At 35.2% G+C, this 19,928-nt stretch overlaps 2 protein-coding genes across 2 annotated transcripts; both read left to right on the top strand.

The window, feature by feature from the left end:
- Positions 1-347: 347 nt before the first annotated feature.
- LOC113110310 (proliferating cell nuclear antigen-like) lies at positions 348-2,782 on the top strand. Its single transcript, XM_026274423.1, has 6 exons — positions 348-815; positions 1,367-1,464; positions 1,631-1,698; positions 1,789-1,983; positions 2,067-2,190; positions 2,273-2,782. The coding sequence occupies exons 1-6, from the start codon at positions 595-597 to the stop codon at positions 2,347-2,349; spliced, it is 783 nt and encodes a 260-aa protein (XP_026130208.1). The 5' UTR covers positions 348-594; the 3' UTR covers positions 2,350-2,782.
- Positions 2,783-6,034: 3,252 nt separating this feature from the next.
- On the top strand, positions 6,035-7,625 carry LOC113110309 (GTPase IMAP family member 7-like). Its single transcript, XM_026274422.1, has 2 exons — positions 6,035-6,256; positions 6,864-7,625. The coding sequence occupies exons 1-2, from the start codon at positions 6,217-6,219 to the stop codon at positions 7,607-7,609; spliced, it is 786 nt and encodes a 261-aa protein (XP_026130207.1). The 5' UTR covers positions 6,035-6,216; the 3' UTR covers positions 7,610-7,625.
- The last annotated feature ends 12,303 nt before the right edge of the window (positions 7,626-19,928 follow it).

The following is a 19,928-nucleotide window of genomic DNA, read 5'->3' on the forward strand; positions in this document are numbered from 1 at the left end:
TGCTCTTTGTTTTAAAAGGACATATGGATGGATGGATACATAGATATATATATATTTTTACAAACACCCAGATATTCATGTCATTTGTAGGATTTATTTTTAATTTCAGTAATTGTTTATCTGTACCAGTTATTTTTAAATTTAATTTCCGTTTTAAACCTACCAAAAATAATTACTACTATTACTACTACTAATGATTAGTAGTACTTATTATTAGTTAACGTTTTGACAAATCACCTATAAAATATACTATGCAAATCACAAGGCCACGTACAACTCAACTAAATGCGTCCGTGTTCCAGGAGGAGTCTAGCTTTACAGGAAATGACGAAGGCAAGAGTGGACCAGTTTATGAAAGTCCCAGCAAAAGCGCGCGCAGTTACATTCAGAGCCTCGAGAGAAGAGAAGACGGGACAGATACGCCTGTGTTTCTTTTAGAGTCATAGGATTCTTACGTGCTACTGCTAAAACAATTTGATAGTCTAAAATTACTGCGTTCCTGCACTAGAAGACAATCAGAAATCCAGACCAAGCTTGTGTTATAACAGGAATTAGATAACTTTTTTTCCTCCTCCCATTAAAAAAAGCAGCACAATGTTTGAGGCACGTCTCGTTCAAGGATCAATCCTGAAGAAGGTTCTGGAGGCTCTGAAGGACCTCATCACCGAAGCCTGCTGGGATGTCAGCTCCTCGGGCATCTCGCTGCAGAGCATGGACTCATCTCATGTGTCTCTGGTGCAACTCACGCTCCGGAGCGATGGCTTCGACTCCTACCGCTGCGACAGAAACCTGGCCATGGGTGTCAATTTGAGCAGGTAACGATAACCTCACTGATGGAAATTATGAGAGTTTAGTAGAGAGTTTATTTGCCATGTTACCGCTTACATCGTGAAAGCTGAACATGTCTGTTCATGCCCGGCTGCGCGAGGAGCCCGCCATTTGTAAGATGTAAAAATGGGTTTTATTCCTTTCACGATGATTAATATTGTTTAAATGCATCCCAAATAACTGCAGTTCAAAAAGGTTTAACGTTAGTAGCATTTGGCGCGTAGAGTATTTCCTGCATTCTCCCCTCACTGCTGAGCGTGACGTCATTTCCCCGCGCTCAAGCTGGTTGGCGCGAAAAAGAGCCGGGTTGCTGAATGACAATAAGACTTCATGAGACAATAAAAACTTCCTCAAAAAATACGTGGACTAATTTTTTTTACTGACAGTCAAATATTCGAGTGTATAATAATAGTTTTAAAAGAGAAAGTATTGTTGTTACAGCGTGAATTGATTTGATTCAGAATACAATTCTATTTGTTTCAATAAAAAGTGCTAAAACTGATTGTTTTATTCTAATTATTTTATGCTTGTTTTCTAGCATGTCAAAGATTCTGAAGTGTGCTGGAAATGAAGATATCATCACACTTAGGGCAGAAGACAATGCGGACTCTTTGGCACTTGTCTTTGAAACCCTCAGTGAGTTCAGAAGACTTTAATATTCTTAGTTGTTACATATTTATCTTAAATCTATGAAAAAGTTACAATTTGCCTATGCCTTATCTTTTTTTCTGGCTATATGTTATTGATATTTTGCTGTGAGTTATTATATTAGAGCACACTGAACTTTTGAATATGTTTTCAGATCAGGAGAAAGTGTCCGACTATGAGATGAAACTGATGGATCTGGATGTGGAGCAGCTTGGCATTCCAGTAAGAATTATTTTACAAATACTGGTGTCAATGTACATGTTGTTTTTTTGTTTGTTTTTTTAAATCGTTTCATTCTCTTTTTCACTTTAGGAGCAGGAATACAGCTGTGTGGTGAAGATGCCCTCTGGTGAATTTGCCCGAATCTGCAGGGATCTGTCACAGATCGGTGATGCTGTCATGATCTCTTGCGCCAAGGATGGTGTGAAGTTTTCTGCTAGTGGAGAGCTGGGCACAGGCAACATCAAGCTCTCACAGACCAGCAATGTCGACAAGGAGGAAGAAGCGGTAACATTACCAAGAAATGTCAGGTGTGGCAGTTGTGAGTTTGTGTGTCATGAAGGTAATTCACAATGCTGTGTTCTCTACAGGTGACAATTGAGATGAATGAGCCAGTGCAGCTTATCTTTGCATTGAACTACCTGAACTTTTTCACCAAGGCCACTCCTCTGTCCAAGACAGTCACGCTCAGCATGTCTGCAGACATTCCGCTAGGTATGATGCATGCTCTCATAATCATATTTAATTGATTTTTGAGTTGAAACAATTTAAATGGTTGTCCTTTTTTACTTTTCAGTGGTTGAGTACAAGATTGCAGATATGGGACACGTCAAATACTACCTGGCACCCAAGATTGATGAAGAAACATCCTAAATCCAAAGTACAAGACTGAAATCTGTCTTCGGCAGCGTTTCGATCTGCATATCAGAAATTATTTCAATAGATGTTTTGGGAAAATGCATTTTACTACTATGTGCCTGTGGTGGTTTCCAGTTCAATGGATTCACAATTCTGTAACCTTAAGCCATTTCATGTAATTGGCAGATATATGGGCACACTTAAACAATAGTAGTTTGATATTTGGCTTTATCAGGTGCTGTGGGCTGAATCTAGGGTTGTTAAAGACCATGCACAGACTCAACTTAGTTTCAGTCTCATTTGCTCTGTCTTTGTGCCCGTCTTCCTCCTTGACTCCACTTCAGGTTTTTGTCCAACTGCTCATTCCAGTGTGTAGATAATTCTGTAAATATACTTAATTGGACACTGTTCATCCAGTCAACCATTAATAAACGTTTTTGTAATGATGGTTCTCTTCTGTGTTTCTTAGGTCATAATGTTCTTGATATTTAAAAGAATGTTCAAATCTTATTCAATTATTCTTTTAAATATAAAACAACTTGTAAAATGTAATATTATAAAAGTTTTGATAATTCTGTTTGGAACAATGTGAACTTAGTTTGGCCACTAGAGGGAGCCAGAGTAGCAGACTTTGAAAGTGAAAAGACATTCAGCCAAGTATGGTGACCCATACTCAGAATTCGTGCTCTGCATTTAACCCATCCGAAGTACACACACCCCTGGAGCACTGAGCAGCCATTTATGCTGGGGCACCCAGGGAGGGGTTCGGTGCCTTGCTCAAGGAAACCTGAGTCGTGGTATTAAAGGTGGAGAGAGAACTACATGCACTCCCCCCACCTACAATTTCTGTGGGCCCGAGACTCGAACTCACAACCTTTCTATTGCGAGTCCAACTCTCTAACCATTAGGCCGCGACTTCCCTGTAATGCTGCAGTAATGTTTGCAATTTTTTACTTCTGTTTTGTAAAAAGGAAAATACGTTTTTTTTTTTCTAGAGGAAGTCTCAGAAACAGCATTTTCATTTTGTCTAAATGGTTCCACAAAGAACCTTTAACATCTGAAGAACCTTCATTTCACATAAGGCTCCTTGTTGCAAAAGAAGGTTCTTCAGATTGTTAAAAGGTAAGGAAGAGATGGTTCTATTAAAGAACCTTTGAATGGTTCTTTATGGAACCATAAATGGTTCTTCTACAGCATTGCTCTGAAAAACCTTTTGAAGCACCTTTGTTTTTTAGGAGTAGTTTTGATGATGAGGGCATGTCACCAATATGCTGCTGATGTATTTGTGTAAACCAAATTGTTGAACACACTCTTCGATAGCATTTATGGTGTTATCATATGTTACTGTACATGGTTATCATGGCATTATCTTTTTTTGCATTTAGCATGTTTTTTTTCTCAGCTGTCTGCAAACCTATAAGGTGTATTACTTAAGAATTTAATGAAAAAAAAAAAACATGCAAACATTCTCAATTCGGGCAAATACACCTCTGTGGTTGCTGGAAGCAATGTTTAAAAACCATTGTGATGCAAAATGCCAGCCAAAATATTGACTGACTAGCCAGTTATAGTTGTGGTGAATTGAGATCACTTGACTAGTTTGGATTGATCTGAAAGCTACATACATAAGAAAAAAAAAAAGCCAGTATGTCGATTTGATCACATTCTATTAGATGACTATTAGCTGTTTTCAGATGCCCACGCTCATCTCCTCTGTAGTGTTATCTTCTATAGTGGTTTTTGATACATGGACTTTCTTGGCTGGAAGCAGTTAAGTGACGTGACATTCAGCCAAGTATGGTGACCCATACTCATAATTCGTGCTCTGCATTTAACCCATCCGAAGTGCACGCACACAGAGCAGTGAACACACACACACTGTGGACACACACCCAGAGCAATGTGCAGCCAGGCATTCATCCATGCTGTTTTGTCCCAGCAGAACTAAGGTGATAACGCTGCCACCATTTGAAACTTGTGTAGTTTTATTTTCTCCCATGAAGAATTAAAATGATTTTCTCCCAATTGCATGTAATAGATAATTTTGAAGTAAAATATAGAAACTGGCAGAGAATATAAAGAATGTTCAGGTTTAGTGATATCCGGTTCGTGAATGAATCATTAGATTTAACCGGTTCTTCTTGAACCAGTTCATCAAATGGAACTGAATCATTTTAAACGGTTCACGTCTCCAATAAGTATTAATCCACAAATGACTTAAGCTGTTACCTTTTTTAATGTGGCTGACACTCCCTCTGAGTTCAAACAAACCAATATCCCGAAGTAATTAATTTACTCAAACAGTACACTGACTGAACTGCTGTGAAGAGAGAACTGAAGATGAACACCGAGCTGAGCCAGATAATGAACAAAAGATTTGACTCGTTCTCGAGTCAAGAACCGGTTGCATCTGTTTTCGGATCACCAGTACTTCTTTCGGACAGTTCGATTCAATAAACCGGTTGAAGAAAATGGTTCACCGTTTCTTTTGCGCTCGACGTAATGATGTCATTGGCAATTTGGTTCGATTTGGTGAACCGGTTAAATCGTTTGAAAACCGGATATCACTACACTGCAGACGCGCTGGAAAAGCATGCAAGTCATAGTTTTTGATATTTTTGGACCAAAATGTATTTTCGATGCCTCAACAAATTCTAACTGACCCTCTGATGTCACATGGACTACTTTGATGATGATTTTATTACCTTTCTAACCATGGACAGTAAACCGTGCATACATTTTTAATGGAGGTACAGAAAGCTCTCGGACTAAATCTACAATATCTTAAACTTACGGGTTTGGAATGACATGAGGGTGAGTAATGACATAATTTAGATTTTTGGGTGAACTAACCCTTTAATGCTGACACCTGTCAATCAAGAAGTAGGCAGTGCGCATTGCACAACTCTGAGAAGAACCATTTTCAAAATGTAAGTTGCCATTATTTTACTAGTCATGGAATGGGAAATGATACATTGACCTGTTAACAGTGGTTTCTTGTGTTCATATATTTACAGAAGGGGTAATTCTTTTAAAAAGGACCGCATTTTCTTTACTTATCAAATTTTTGTATTTGCAGTCACGTCATGACCAATACATGTGCGTAGCACTTGATTTCTTTGTTCAAATCTATTACACGATTAAAACAAATCTAGAAAACTGTGAGTGACTGCATTGCTACATTAAACTCTGTAAAATGTTAAGTTGGTCGCAGTGCCATGCACTTAATGCCTCACATTAATACTGAATTAGAAGCGCGTTAACTGCATGACTTAATTGGCACTGGAGCAACTTTAAGGATAAAGAGATTAAAATACGGGTATGCAAGTTTACAGGTTAAATTATCAGTTTTGATGTTAATATTTATTCATCTTTCTGTTGAACTTGACAGTATTTTCTCTCTTGTTATTTCACAGGGAGCTTCAAAGAAGACAGAGTCTAGGGTCAGCTGTGACCTGAAGAAGAAGCAGTAAAAATGCATGTGCCCTGTGTTTATCAGTGTCCTTATGTTCACTGGGTAAAAAGAAAAACTAAAAATCTATTTGGCTGTTTCCCCAAGTTTTTTCATAGATACTTCAAAATGTCAATGCCATGAATAATTTTTTTGGCGAAAATAACATTGTGTGACAGCCCTACAAACAACGTGTTTTACCTTTTGGCATGTTGAATTTCCAGTCTGTTCACCAAGTTGCAAGAACACCTCTGGTTATATGTTATGAGGCGAAGCAGGAAAACAGTGATCAAATAAAAGTAAAAGCTAGCTCTGTATAAATGCAACAAAAAAAAAAAAGAAAAAAGTGACGTCACAAAAAAATCTGGTATTAATAAGGTCACGCCAAAAATTGTTTCAGTCGCTGTCAAGAGAAGCTGTTGCTGAAGGAAATGAGCTGCCCATGTTGTCCCCGCATTTATATTCCGCGAGGTAGGTTGTGTGCAAAACATTTTGACTTGGGTTGTTTTGAGCATTCTGTTGACAAGTAACTTTGCACCAGCATGTCAACTAACTCTCAGTAGAGTATTAGTAGACTCTCGGATTTATTTCTGCTAACTCTTTATTGTGATTCTGTCCCAACAGACATACTGACTATGAGTAATTTTGCAAGTACATGTCAACTTATTCTAACCCAAACCCCACCAGTCAACTAATACTCTACTAACACTCTAGTTAGAGAGTTATATGATGTGGAGATGCAGTGTTACTTATACTCAACAGAATGTGTTAAATGGACCATCAAAATAAACGGAAACCGTGTTGTTTAGTTTGGTTTCTAATAAATGCTGAAAGCTCATTAATAGTAAACATTGAGTTTTTTCATTAATAAGTATTAATATGTGGGGATTATATAACTCATATAGTTTAAATGTACAACAAAAATATTTTTAATGGATTTGAATCATAAAGTTTATATGTGCATTGATATGATATGATATAATGGGCCAGGCTTAAAATGTAAAACAAATTCAACTCCATTGTCTGTATGTTTCATTATACATTTTATTTTTCATCCTTTGCTGTTTTCATACTGTAGGTCCACGACTTCGCATAGTATTGATTGGAAAAACTGGAGTGGGAAAAAGTGCTTTGGGAAATACTATACTTTGCAGAAAGGTTTTTGAATCAAGCCCTTCTGCAACCTCTGTCACTGAGCGGTGCAAAAAAGCAATGGTCTGTAACAAAAGAGAGATTTATGTGATTGACACCCCTGGAATCTTGGATACCAGCAAATCAAAAGAACTCATCAAAAGAGAAATAGTGAGATGTATACAGGTCTCAGCACCAGGTCCTCATGCGTTCCTGCTGGTGATACAAATTGGCCGTTTCACTGCTGAGGAGCAAAGATCAGTCCAGGCCCTGCAAGAGCTCTTTGGAGAAGAAGCTTCAAAATACATGATAGTGGTCTTCACTCATGCAGATTTACTTGGTAATCAAACAGTTGAGGAATATGTGAAAACCGGCCATGCAGAACTCCGTAGAGTGATCCAGAGTTGTGGTAGTAGATATGTTGCTTTTGATAACACTGAAAAGAACAATCGAGTTCAAGTAAGAAGATTAATGGAGAAAATTGATGAAATGGTGGCAGCAAATGGGGGAGAATGCTTCACTCAGGACATGTTTATAGAAGCGGAAGAAAAGATTCAGCAACAGAAAGTGGAGAGAGCAGCCGCAGAGCTTCTAGAGTATCAGTTTAGCTTTCTTGGGATTCTTGACAACAGAGTTGCTTTGTTCCAACAAGTATTGATGGAGGGTCTTTTAGAACAGGCCGCTCTTGATTAGCAGCACTTCTGAAAACTTAAACTTAAAATTATGTTTTTTTTTTAAATTTATGTTTTGTATATATATATATATATATATATATATATATATATATATATATATATATATATATATATATATATATATATATATATATATATAATTTGAATGTGCAACATATAGCATAATGAAAAATGATACATAGTTATCTAATATGAAGGCACTGTATTCTTTTTAGTTACTGAATTGTTTTCAGAGACTTTAACTGAACTAATACATTCAGTCATGAAATATTTAAACTACTAAATGTGATGGTGGGACTGATTGCATCAGTCCAGATATTAACAGTCAATACAATTTCAAGCAGGGAATCTACTAATGTATTGTGATACATTAGATTACCAATTAATTATATGCCTGATGTATTTTAATACTTTAGATTTTATAAAAAAATAAATTTTCTTCGATACTGTAGACCGATCACTGTCTTTACCATTCTTTCTTCTTGAAGATTAAATTTCTTCAGAGTAATCTGAATAACAGTAGTTTTTCTATTGTATTTTAAAGTATGCTAAGAATCAGTCATCCTTTGTTTATAAATGTAAAATTGTAAAAGTGTTAAATACAATAAAATATGTATACTGTGAAAGCATGAGCTGTATTTATTGGCCTATTTAAAGATGGTTATATGAGTAGTTACATGAGTAAGTATGGTGACACAAAATAAACAGTGGCAATTTCCTAAGCAGATAAAAATGATGACTATAATGTATGGCGGAAGAGCACTTCGCAGCACTTCACCCTCGGCGTAGTAATATCATCACTCCTGAAAGCTCCTCAAGTTGGTTGTATTGACAGAAGTTAGAGGGGGAGGGGGAGTTCTCAAGAGTGATGACAATACTGCGCGAGTGCTGCGAAGTGCTCTTCTGCCATACATTCTAGTCATTCTTTATATCCTATTTTGGTTTCAAAACAGCAAATTTTGCTGAAAGGTGAGGGATTTTCATGTATGTAAGGGGCAACATGGGCTGCAGCACAGGGCCCCGAACACTAGGGGGCCCTCGAGACGATTCTCTTTTGCATCTTAAATAAGGTTGCCTGCCACCTGTTCCATATAATACATAATCGTCCCATAGCTATAAAAACCATATAAAAGTGTATATAAAATTCGAATAAAAGCTATACAGAAAATGAATAATTTACAAATCATTATTTGAATTGCGAACGTAGCCCCTACAGGAGGCTTTAAGACCATGCAGAATCCTCTGCCGCCTGGTCTCTACCGTTTCATAGCGAGTGGGATTTCTGCAAATCACTCAAACGTAGAGATGTGATTATTGATCGTAAACAGAACATCCATCAGGGCTCACAAAATTAAAATATTACTGGTAGCCCTTCGGGCAGATATTCTGGAGATTTTGAATTAAAATATATCAACAAATATGAAGCAATGAATTTTATTGAACTATTTATAGGGTATCTGCAGAATTAAAAAAAAATAATTTAAGGCTATTTATGACCCATTTTAAGTGCTGCACAAGTAAAATGAACACTGTATGAGTGGTGTTGGACAATGTCTATGGTAATATACAGTACTGAGCCATACAATTGCATGATTTACAGTTTAGATACAGGATTAAAAAAATAAATAAAAATAAAACTAATTTCAGCCTTAATAACCCTTGATAAATCAAGCATATAAATGATTGTAAATTTAAAACTTAAATATTACGTCTTAATTGTTAAGATTTTTAGAATGCACATTAACTTCTGTCTTAGTTACATCTCTATGTGTTTGCTGCATACAGGGCCAGCCCTAGCATTTTGGGGGCCCTAAGCAGATTTCTAAAAGGGGCCTCCATACCTAACCCATCCAAATGTACACATTCTACACTGAATATATATTTATATTATATCTATATCTTTCAAGATACAGATAGGAAAATATATTTGGGTAGTTGACAAATATACAGTATACAATTTTTTTTATTTTATTTTTATTTTTGTAAAACAATATTCCTGGTCCTTCAACTAATTAAATTTGTCCATAGAGTTTTATAACAGGATATGGTGTCACACCAGAGGACAAAGATTTTAGTGTCATAATGTATCAATTTCATATGCTTTTAGAAATATCCAAAAATATGGATGAACTTAAATATCAAGAACTGATATTTGTATTTTAAATTGTATGCTTTCCTTTTAAATTGATAAAAGTTGTAATTTATTGAACATCTTTGAGACACACCATATGACAATTTTGAGATTTAGCTAAAAATGTATAACAATAATAATAATAATAATAATAATAATAATAAATATAATAACAAGTTTTATGACAATGGTTCCATGTAAGACAAAACATTTTAAATGATGATAATATTAATTATTATTATAATTTTTTTTATCTTGTGACATTGAAAAAATGTCATGTCATGCAACATCCCATTAAAGCAAACTTTTTAAAATGTAAAATTAAAGAGTTTAACAATTGCTTGAGAGAAATACAAATTCAGTGAGATTAACGCTTAAAACTAAAACACCTGGTTATGAAAATGATATTACAGAACAGAATAATAATAATAATAATAATAATAATAATAATAAACAGGCTGGCAAAAAATAATCAAACATATGTGTAAACACATGCTGAAGCAGATTTAAGCAACACCAAAGTGAAGGCAAATATCTGAGATGAGACACGAGATAGGGTTCACATGAATGAGACTAGTCAAGATTTTTACACTATTTAAAAAAATCTTCACTGATGAAAAACCTGCCTGGAAAAATAGTCTGCAGGTGCATTTGGAATGTTTTAACTTATCTTGCAATATATGCAATAACAGAAAATACATATTTTGCCACAAAATCAACTCATGATTTCAACGAGTCTCTTCAGACCTATTGTACTTGCAGGCTTTTAGAATGTTTGACCTCCTATTTGAATTGTTTTCCACAAATTGATCATTGAAATAAAAAACAAACTTACTAACTAAAATAAGAGTTATATAAATTGTTATTTATCTGTTGCACAAAAGCAAAACAATACCAAAAAAATTTTTACATTAACATGACATGCAAGCTAGACATAGTTTCTGTTTATAGCATGTATGTAAAGGGTTGCGCAATGTAGCCAATCACAGACTCAGCTGTTAGCTGTATCCACTAATCTTGTTCAATAGAGAAACAAAATAATAATAATAATAATAATAATAATAAACTTTAGTGTATTAGCTATTAAACTTGGACCTCATTATTGAAAGCCAAATTCAAACACCAAAAGCAGCCCATACTTTATATGTCCTCTTTCATTAAAAAAAAAAAAAAAACAATTATTATAATACTTTTCATGCATTCATAGGCTACATGGTTGCAATAAAATTTCAGTTCAAATTGTTAAGTGTCATTGTTTAAAAATGATTTATTGACTGACGTTTCATAAGATGGTCAGTTTTGCTTTCAAATGTTATGCCATAATGTATGTAGGCTTATGTAATTTCACATTATATCTGCTTCCTAAATTATTCCACCTATGTGCAGTAACAATTCCATGTTATTTTTGTATGATGAATGAGGATTTAATTGAGGAATTCTCAATGAAGAAGAGCAGGAAGAAGCCATTTTAGTGGTGAGTGATATTGAATTAATTTTATTTGCTGAGCTGTTTCTGATTTGTATGATTATTACTCGATAATATACTGTTTAATTTATGTAAATAGCCTATATGGGATTATGAGGTGCACATTGCTTATTTTTATATCTTTATATGCTGTATGTTCACTGAATATAACATGCAAAGGCTTAACGCAGCACTGGCCACCATACTTACTCGTGTAACTACTCATGTAACTTTAAATAAGGAAAGTGCTAGGTAGCTTGTAAATTAATCTCTGTTTGGATCCTAAGGAATGAATGGTGCTAAGCTGGCGCCACATGCTACAGTGAGTGGAATATGGAAAAACAGTGGCGTTTTCCTTTAAAAGGGACCATCAACTTTTTTTCCCCACATTCTTCAAAATATCTTCTGTTGTGTTCAGCACAAGAAATGAACTCACACAGGTTTGAAAAAAATTATGGTATGATTATGTAAACTATGAAACCCCGCTGAGCATTACAACAATCAGAGAAGGAAAAAGTACACCTGTATGTCTTCTCTGCTTATCAGACAGGATGTTTCTCAGAAGGAAGAAATTCTTCAGTGTTTTTCTTACAAGGAAGAATTTCTGTTTTTTTCCTCAAAAGGAATCTTAACCAGTCAAACCCTTGCCTTCAGCTTAAAAAAATAAAAAATAAAAAACTTGTGTGACCACATTATCTAAAGATTTTACCTCTGACTAATACATGAAAATGGTAGTTTAATGTGCAAAGGGTGATTTTTTTTTCCATGCCATTCATTTTTTGTTTGTTTGTTTGCCCTAGTTTTGGTAACCCTTTATTTTAGGGTCTCTTAACTAGTTGCTTATTTTTATGAATATTACTAGGATATCAGCCATGTATTAGTAGTAATTAAGCACATATCAATGCGTTATTCTACATGATCTTATTCTAAATTCCTAATCCTACCCAATACCTAAACTTAATGACTACCTTACTAACTATTAATAAGCAGCAAATTAGGAATTTATTTGAAGGAAATGTCATAGTTAATAGTGAATAAGTGTTCATAATATGAAATGGTAGTGCACAAGCAGCATTTTTGAAGAAAATACATATCTTTATTTGTACTTACACTCGATAATACATGCAACAATTAGCAAAAATGAATTAATGTTTTTAAATCGAACTACTAACTCAGAACAAAAGATCAGTTGCCAGTGTCTATTGAATTCTGCAGTCTTTTTTCTCTGATTCCTTACAAAATAAGTAGTGTTCTATGTCAGAATTTCCATTTTTCTTCTTCATTTCCAAAATAATCTTTAATAGTCTTTCAACCTGTGAAATGTTGTGTTCATTGTTGTTAAATGCATGTCACCTTGACCCACAGGTTATGATCAGCTCTTGCAGCTGTGAGTCAGTGTTATTAAAGGGGTCATATGATGCGATTTCAAGTTTTCCTTTCTCTTTGGAGTGTTACAAGCTGATTGTGCATAGATAAGATTACGGAAGTTGCAAAGACTAAAGTCTCAAAACCAAAGAGATATTCTTTATTAAGACTCTGCCAAGCCCCCATAAAACGGCTCATTCAAACATGCCCCCAAATGTATATGGGGAAATATTTGAATAAAGCTGCCCAAATGTTCATGCAAATAAATAAGGCATGGTTTCAGTAACCTCAGTTAATGTTGAAGCAGTTATGTCAGGGGGACGTTGGGTGTACAGTATCTAGGCAATCTCCTCTCCTTAAGTAAAAAATGCTCCAAAGTCTCAAATTCTTAAAGCTTTAAAAAAAAATAAAGCTTTCTTTTTTTCTTAGTATGATAGAAATGTGCATATTATAATATATAAATGAAGATTATGTTTTGGTTATCATTTTATTTTATAATGTAGAATTATAGGTTATAATACTATGATGGATTTTACCTGATATATGCTTTTGTGCCATTGCTTCCTGTGGTCTTCTTGTAATATTCTATGAGGTGAAGCATGTAATATCTCTGCCACTGGCTGCCAAAATTTTCTTGCAAAAATATTTATATTTTCTAGTTTTCTGATCTAGAAATTGGCATGCCTATAATAGGAGTACCGGCAACTATTTGGGGCCAGTTAAAGCACTGGGCATGCCTAAAAGCAGTTCAGTGTTTTGACAACACAATGTACTCCCATCAATTTATATTTGTCTCTATCATGGGTGCTTCTCAAATGGAAAGCTGTATCCTACCCAGGCTGTGTCCTTCCTAGTCTTGTAGGCTAGACTCCTCATCGGCATTCAATGCTAGAATGAGACTAGTAAATCTAGTAAATGCATGAGCCTACATCACATATGTTCCCGGCCTCATAGTCACGGCACAGAAACAATAATAAAACTTAGTTTTGGAAAAATACAATACTGTATTACAGATCTTCATATTATTTGGCTTTCTATTAATCACAGCCATCTACAATCTCCCTGTGTCTTAAATTATTGTCAGTTTAGCATTCAGTAAGTAATTTACACCAAAACAAAGGGTAACATCTATCCTTTCATGTCCGAAAACGTAATATTTGTCTTCCATTTCATAATAAATTCAGACAAGCTCAGTACTGACGTGTTTTTCATCAGTTTATTTTCACGAAATGGAATGGAGACAAAGGATTGTATGTGACATAAACTACATCCCATGCATGGACGCGAATAGGAGCTTTCCAATATGTGCGCCACTGAGTGCAGTCTGTACTTCCCGGTCAGACAGCACCTGTCGATCAAAAGCTCACTATCCAATCAGAGTAGATCTGTTAATCCCGCCCCCACGAGAGGTTTGTGTCAAAACACCAAACGAAAAACTGCAAACCGAAAGCAAAATCTGTGGCAATGAATTCAGAATCCATGATTAGCGAAAACAAATCTTTGAAAAACATTAACAAAGAATGAAGCATATTTGAAGAGCATGTTAAATTCGTGCAACTGAGTTAATTTTTTTAATTTTCATTGTTTTTTTCTTCTTTTGTAATGGGATATTTTTGATAGTTTCTGAAAAGTTAGATTCAGTTTTATAAAGTTTTGTTCATTATTATTGAAACAAATGTAATTCCATACAAAGTAATTGACTTGCTTTTAGTCATTGAAGATTTTCAGTGATCTGAATTTGTTTGAGAACTGACAAAGACCATTCCATTAATAGGCTTCTGCATCTTGTCCACATTACCACTTTACCATGACATTATTTACTGCATTATTTCTCTAATAGTTTTAACGGCCTGGTGTCACAACCACATCTCAAGACATCGTTTAGACAATTTATTTCAGAATATTTGTCATATTGTCGTCCTGAAAACTCAGTGTTTAATGAATTTATGGACCTCAATCCAAACCCTCCTCTGTGAATTCTAAAATCTAATTTGGAATGAGCCATTGATAAGCAGGCTAATGCAGTTTTTAATGCAGTTATTAGAGAAAGAGAGAGAGAGAGAGATTAATAAGTGTGCGTAAATACCTGTGTCTGAGCATCTCTCAGCAGTGATCAGCAGCAGCGTCTACTAATATTGAATCTTTAAGTTGAACTGCTTCAAGAACCTTCAACTGTTATTATTCAACTATTTAACTGATAAATTCACAGGGCAATGCTGACATGTTTCTGTGCGCATTACCAAAATGTGTGCACGAGTGCAATAGATATGAAAGCATGATCATTTCCTTACATAAAAAATGTGGACATGATGGAAATAGTTTGTCATTTTTAATCTTATTGTCTGTTATATTTATTTGCTCTTTGTCTTTTGGGGTTTTGGTTCTTTTACTGTTGCAGATAAAGAATAACAAAGATATTATATATGTCATTGTACTTAGGCCCCCTGACCCGCGAGCAGGCACAAGAATGCTTACAGTATGCATAAATTCAACCTTGTGCCTTACACTCCTAAAGATAAAATGAATCCAAAACAGCCCCCTGGTGGCTGGTTGCAGTATAGGTCAAAAACTCCAGCCTATGCATATAAACATATCAACCTTATAACTGTGATAGAAGTATTATACAATAATAATAATAATAAAAAAATACAGGGTTCCCACAGTCACGGAAAAACCTGGAGTTATTGTTTTAATGTTCTGGTTTCAAGACCTGTAAATGTAAAATAAATGTATACTTATTATAGTAAATATATGTGCCTCTATGCTCAACTTATTATTATTGCTATTATTTTGATGGGCAGATTTACTAACAGCTTACTAATAACTAATTTGTTAGTAAGTCTGGTCCTTAATTGTATAGATTACACTCTTTGTGATCTCTTTGGAATGGTTTTTAAAATCAATATTTAGTATTCTTTTTAATTAAGAAATTCATGGAAGTTAATACAGTGGTTAGATTCATGGATTCAGCCACAGCATTAAAAGCGCTTGCTTAATATAATGTGGGTCTCACTTGTGATGCCTAAACAGCTCTGATGTGTCCTGTGGGGTTGGTACCAAGACATTGGCCTGCAGATCCTTTAAGTTGCAAGATGCAAAGATGGGCTAAGTGGATTGGATTTGTTGGTCCAGCACATTCCATAGATGCTGAATCGGACAGGGATATAGGGAATTCTTGGTATGCAGGGGTGAAAAATATTTCATCATATAGATCTGGTACTAGATATTCTGTGACATTTATGTAAACCCATGTCATTTAAACTCTAGAACTGGAAAAGGTGTGAAAAAATTAAAAAATATTAGGCAAATAAGCATGGGAACACTGTAATGTGAATGCTGTGTGTGTATCCCTTGACAAGAAGATGAATAGGTTATCATTGGGTTCATCATCTCTAAGAAGAAAAGGACGAAAATTTGAGTAATCCTGTAAAACTCCATCAAGGTATGTGTTAAAAGGAAAAGAGAGTCAAAGGTCAACCTGGTCTTCAGTGTTCTCTGCATTAATGACGTAATGATTCTCTTGTGACCAATCAACACTTTTACCTTTTTTTGGACCATGTTAATTATCTGACAAAAACGTGTAATGCTCTAGAGAGGCTATTAGCACTTATCACAAATGTTCGCCATCCATAACGATGTCTTCTCCTTCCAAGTAAAAATAAGTGTCTAAAGAAAAAAAATGAGAGTGACAGTTTCCACCTTGTCTCTATAGTGTCCTATGTGCTTGTCATATGATGCAATAATTCTCAATAACTCTTTTGTGACCAATCAGCACTTTTACCTTGCCGTGTTTTTGTTCAAATATTAAACTCTCTTGAGAATCTGTTAGCACTTGTCTCAGAGAACTGTCATCTGTAGTCTCATTAAAGTTGCTGTTGAAACCTAATAGTCAGAGGTGTAATGTAAACCGAGCTGATGCAACCAGAGCGATTGTAGTCGAGTTCTCTTTCCATTGGGAGTGGGTTACCCATCATTACACCAAAACATTTTTGTTTGTCTTGTACAATTTAATACATAGTTTAAATGATTTTGGAATACTTGGCAGAAAAATACATAATGTCTGTGTACGTGAACAAGTGTCAATAAAATCAGCTACAACAAGTAAATGTAAAGTTTAAGCTTGTTTTTTTCTTTATTTGTTTGTATAGTACCAATATTGTTTTGTTTGCTATAGATGGCCTCAACATGTTACTGCCATCTTATTTTTCAATTGAGAGTGTGTTTACACTTGTAGTTCAGTTCTTTGGGTCCAGACCAAATAATACAATTATACATTTAGTTCAGGGATCCTCGTTTAATTTTCTTTTATATTTTTAATTTTTTAAATTTAGGAGCACAGTCTACAATTTCAGGAATACCTTCTAAATCAGTAATCAAAAGTAAAAAATAAAAAATAAATAAAAAAATGTGCCTTTCCATCATGATATTTGACTCCTTAAGTAATGCTCGGGGAACTTTGTTTTTATGTTTGTAATGGCATTGTTCTAACTTTATAAAAAGTATGTCATCTTTTGTCAAATTAAAAAATATATTTATAAATATTTCTATTTAAAACAACAAAATAAAAACAAAGAGAATAAGAAGTATAATAAGAATAGGTTAGCAATCAAATTAAATATTAAAAGCACAATTTGTGATACAGGTGGCACAGATGAACACAGAAGTGGCTTGTATGTGTTTATTTTCAGATGTTTTTATACAACTTTGTACATAGAAATAGTATATTATTAAAATGATAAACTTTAAATTACATTTTAATTTAAACAGAAAAGCCGCTGATCTATGAGACTCAAAGCCTGCTTGCCGTTGACATCCCTTTGCAGTGGAACAAGCTAAACCACAGATCTCTCTGCTCAGCTGATCCACTACTTCTTCCACCACCTTCAGTGTCGCAGCAGCAGAGGTCCCAGCTTATTCCCTGCCGCCATCCGCCGAGCCTAAAAGATCTTATAAAAGTTCTAAAAGAGAAAAATGATCCTAAGGATGTTGTTGCAAATATCATGCTGCAAGTATGGCTTGTGCAGGAATCCACGATGCAGAAGGGCAGTGAGTGGGTCATCTGTCTGGACAGTCCCTACATAGAGCGTCTCTCTCACTAAATCTACTAACAAATACTAACTAACAAATATTGCTACAAGTGTGACTGCATCATATAATAATTATTAATTAATAATATTAATAATGTTCATCGTCTGGCTGACTACGTCTTTTATAAATTTTTTCTAAAAATCCTGTCAAACGTGCACAAACTGACAGTCACCACCATAAGTTACTACTAAATATTGTAGAAACATAAGTTGCTTTGTAACAGTTTGTATTGTAAAAAGCGCTATACAAATAAACTTGAATTGAATTGAATCTGGGCCCATAAATTAAATTTTCATTAGGGATTCAAAGATTTGTTTAAATTATATAAATTTGTATTTGCTTGATGCTGACGGCAAACAATAAAGTATTTTAATGTTTGTCTTTCTATTACTAATTGGCGTAATATAAAAGAAGTTGTTATAATACTTTCTGTATACATTTATTTCTTTATTTAAATGTTCTATCAGATTATTAGACAGACTTCTATCCATATCAGACAGAACTGTTAAAGATAACAGCGAACAAGAGAGAGAGTGTGAGCACTGTCTGCACTCAGGCACTGCCACTCTCAGTGCCGTTAAAATAAAAGTCCCGCCTCAAACACATCTGCCAAGCAGAAAAACTTATCGGCCAATGCCGATATTTGAAAAATTACAAATATCAGCTGATATATCGGCATTGTTGATATATCGCCATTGGCGATATAATGGTCGACCACTAGATCGCACCCCACTCATCACAATGATAATTTTATACAACTTGCGTCCATTAACAGCACATTCATTCAGATCTTTATAGATAAGCGCTACTTAGCAACAGCACGCTGGCATGTACTAATTTAGTTACCAAAACAACAACAATAATTGCATGTAAATAGTCAAACAACATATAGTAGTCTTTAAATTTTGATGTCCATCCTCAACCTAACCACAGGCTCCACTCTTCACCACAAAGGTAACACTACAAAACCTACATAACAGAAACCTATGTTAATCCTAACATAACACAACATTGAAGTACTAACTTATGTCTCTCTATGTTAATCTTGTGTAAAAGACTATATGAAAACATGGACGTAGTGTCCGTGACGTCATCCGTAGACTTCGAAGAGCGTTTTTTGAAGCTCAAAGTGTGCAGATCTTGCCATCTTTGCAGCACGTCACCTTGTGCGAATCTAAAATAGGCAAAAAGGCGGGAGCTGGTTGCTAAAGCCACGCCCACCTAGCGCGATGGCACTGTCATCAGCGGGAATCCACCTGTCATCCAAGTGGCCTGTAATAATAAAAACTTCCTATCCATCCGGAAGAAGGAGGCGGGAACCGGCGGACAATCAAACAAAGACTTTAATTCAAAATAAACACAAACCAGCGCACCAGCCCCTCACGGACGACTGGTGTGCATAAATAAAAAGCAAAACATAAAATAATGGCCCAGGCCTGGTCCTCTCTCGTCCTTCACTATCGTCGCTCCAGTTTTATATCCTTCCATCTCCTCTGTGGGACTCTAGACCGGCGGTGGGGCGCAGGTGTCGCGGATTTCCCAATCACTCTACCGGCCTCGCTCGTTCCCACATCTCTTGGCCCCGCCCCACTCATCACATGGCCATTCCCTTAATTATGCAGAACTTTAAAGCTTGATATAATTTAAACGGATGAGTTATAAAAAAAATTCACCCCCTCACAGTTGTCATGAAGGGCAAAATTAGCTATATAGACCTAAATAATTGAGGCATCAGCGCTTTCGTCTGAATAAGAGCGATACTTGAGTATCTACTAATTTCCTTTGGGGGTTTTTACATCTGCCTTTATCTTCCCCTTCCTAATTCCATTGTAATCACCAGCTCTCCACCTGACAGAGGTTAGGTGGGAACGTCTTGCATAACAGTCTCCTATGCTGGATCTATGATGTTTTTGGTTGATTCAATGGTTCATAGTAACCAACTTACTGATGGTCAGGACTAAAGGGAGTCCAGCACAGGAACCAGAGTGGGTAAATATGATCCGTTCTATATATACATATATATATATATATATATATATATATATATATATATATATATATATATATATATATATATATATATATATATATATGTATTCGATTGCTGGTGGTTATGTGTGTATTAATCCTCTGTGAGTTTTCTTAGCAGTGCTCAATGGGAATGTTTACTAAAAACTTGTCGGTAATATTTTCAGACAGTATGATAGCCCTGATTCTGGCTTCATTCTTCCAGTATCATGAGGCCAGGTCATAGGTTTCTTTGAGAGC

Source organism: Carassius auratus, chromosome 10 (assembly GCF_003368295.1).
Source record: "Carassius auratus strain Wakin chromosome 10, ASM336829v1, whole genome shotgun sequence".
In the NCBI taxonomy this organism is placed as follows: Eukaryota; Metazoa; Chordata; class Actinopteri; order Cypriniformes; family Cyprinidae; genus Carassius; species Carassius auratus.

Excerpts from the sequence above, each read along its gene's own strand:
- LOC113110310 (XM_026274423.1), top strand. The coding sequence starts at position 595 with ATGTTTGAGGCACGTCTCGTTCAAGGATCAATCCTGAAGAAGGTTCTG. Across the intron at positions 816-1,366 it reads ATGGGTGTCAATTTGAGCAG|CATGTCAAAGATTCTGAAGT; the intron begins GTAACGATAACC and ends CTTGTTTTCTAG. Across the intron at positions 1,984-2,066 it reads TCGACAAGGAGGAAGAAGCG|GTGACAATTGAGATGAATGA; the intron begins GTAACATTACCA and ends TGTTCTCTACAG.
- LOC113110309 (XM_026274422.1), top strand. The coding sequence starts at position 6,217 with ATGAGCTGCCCATGTTGTCCCCGCATTTATATTCCGCGAG. Across the intron at positions 6,257-6,863 it reads CCGCATTTATATTCCGCGAG|GTCCACGACTTCGCATAGTA; the intron begins GTAGGTTGTGTG and ends TTCATACTGTAG.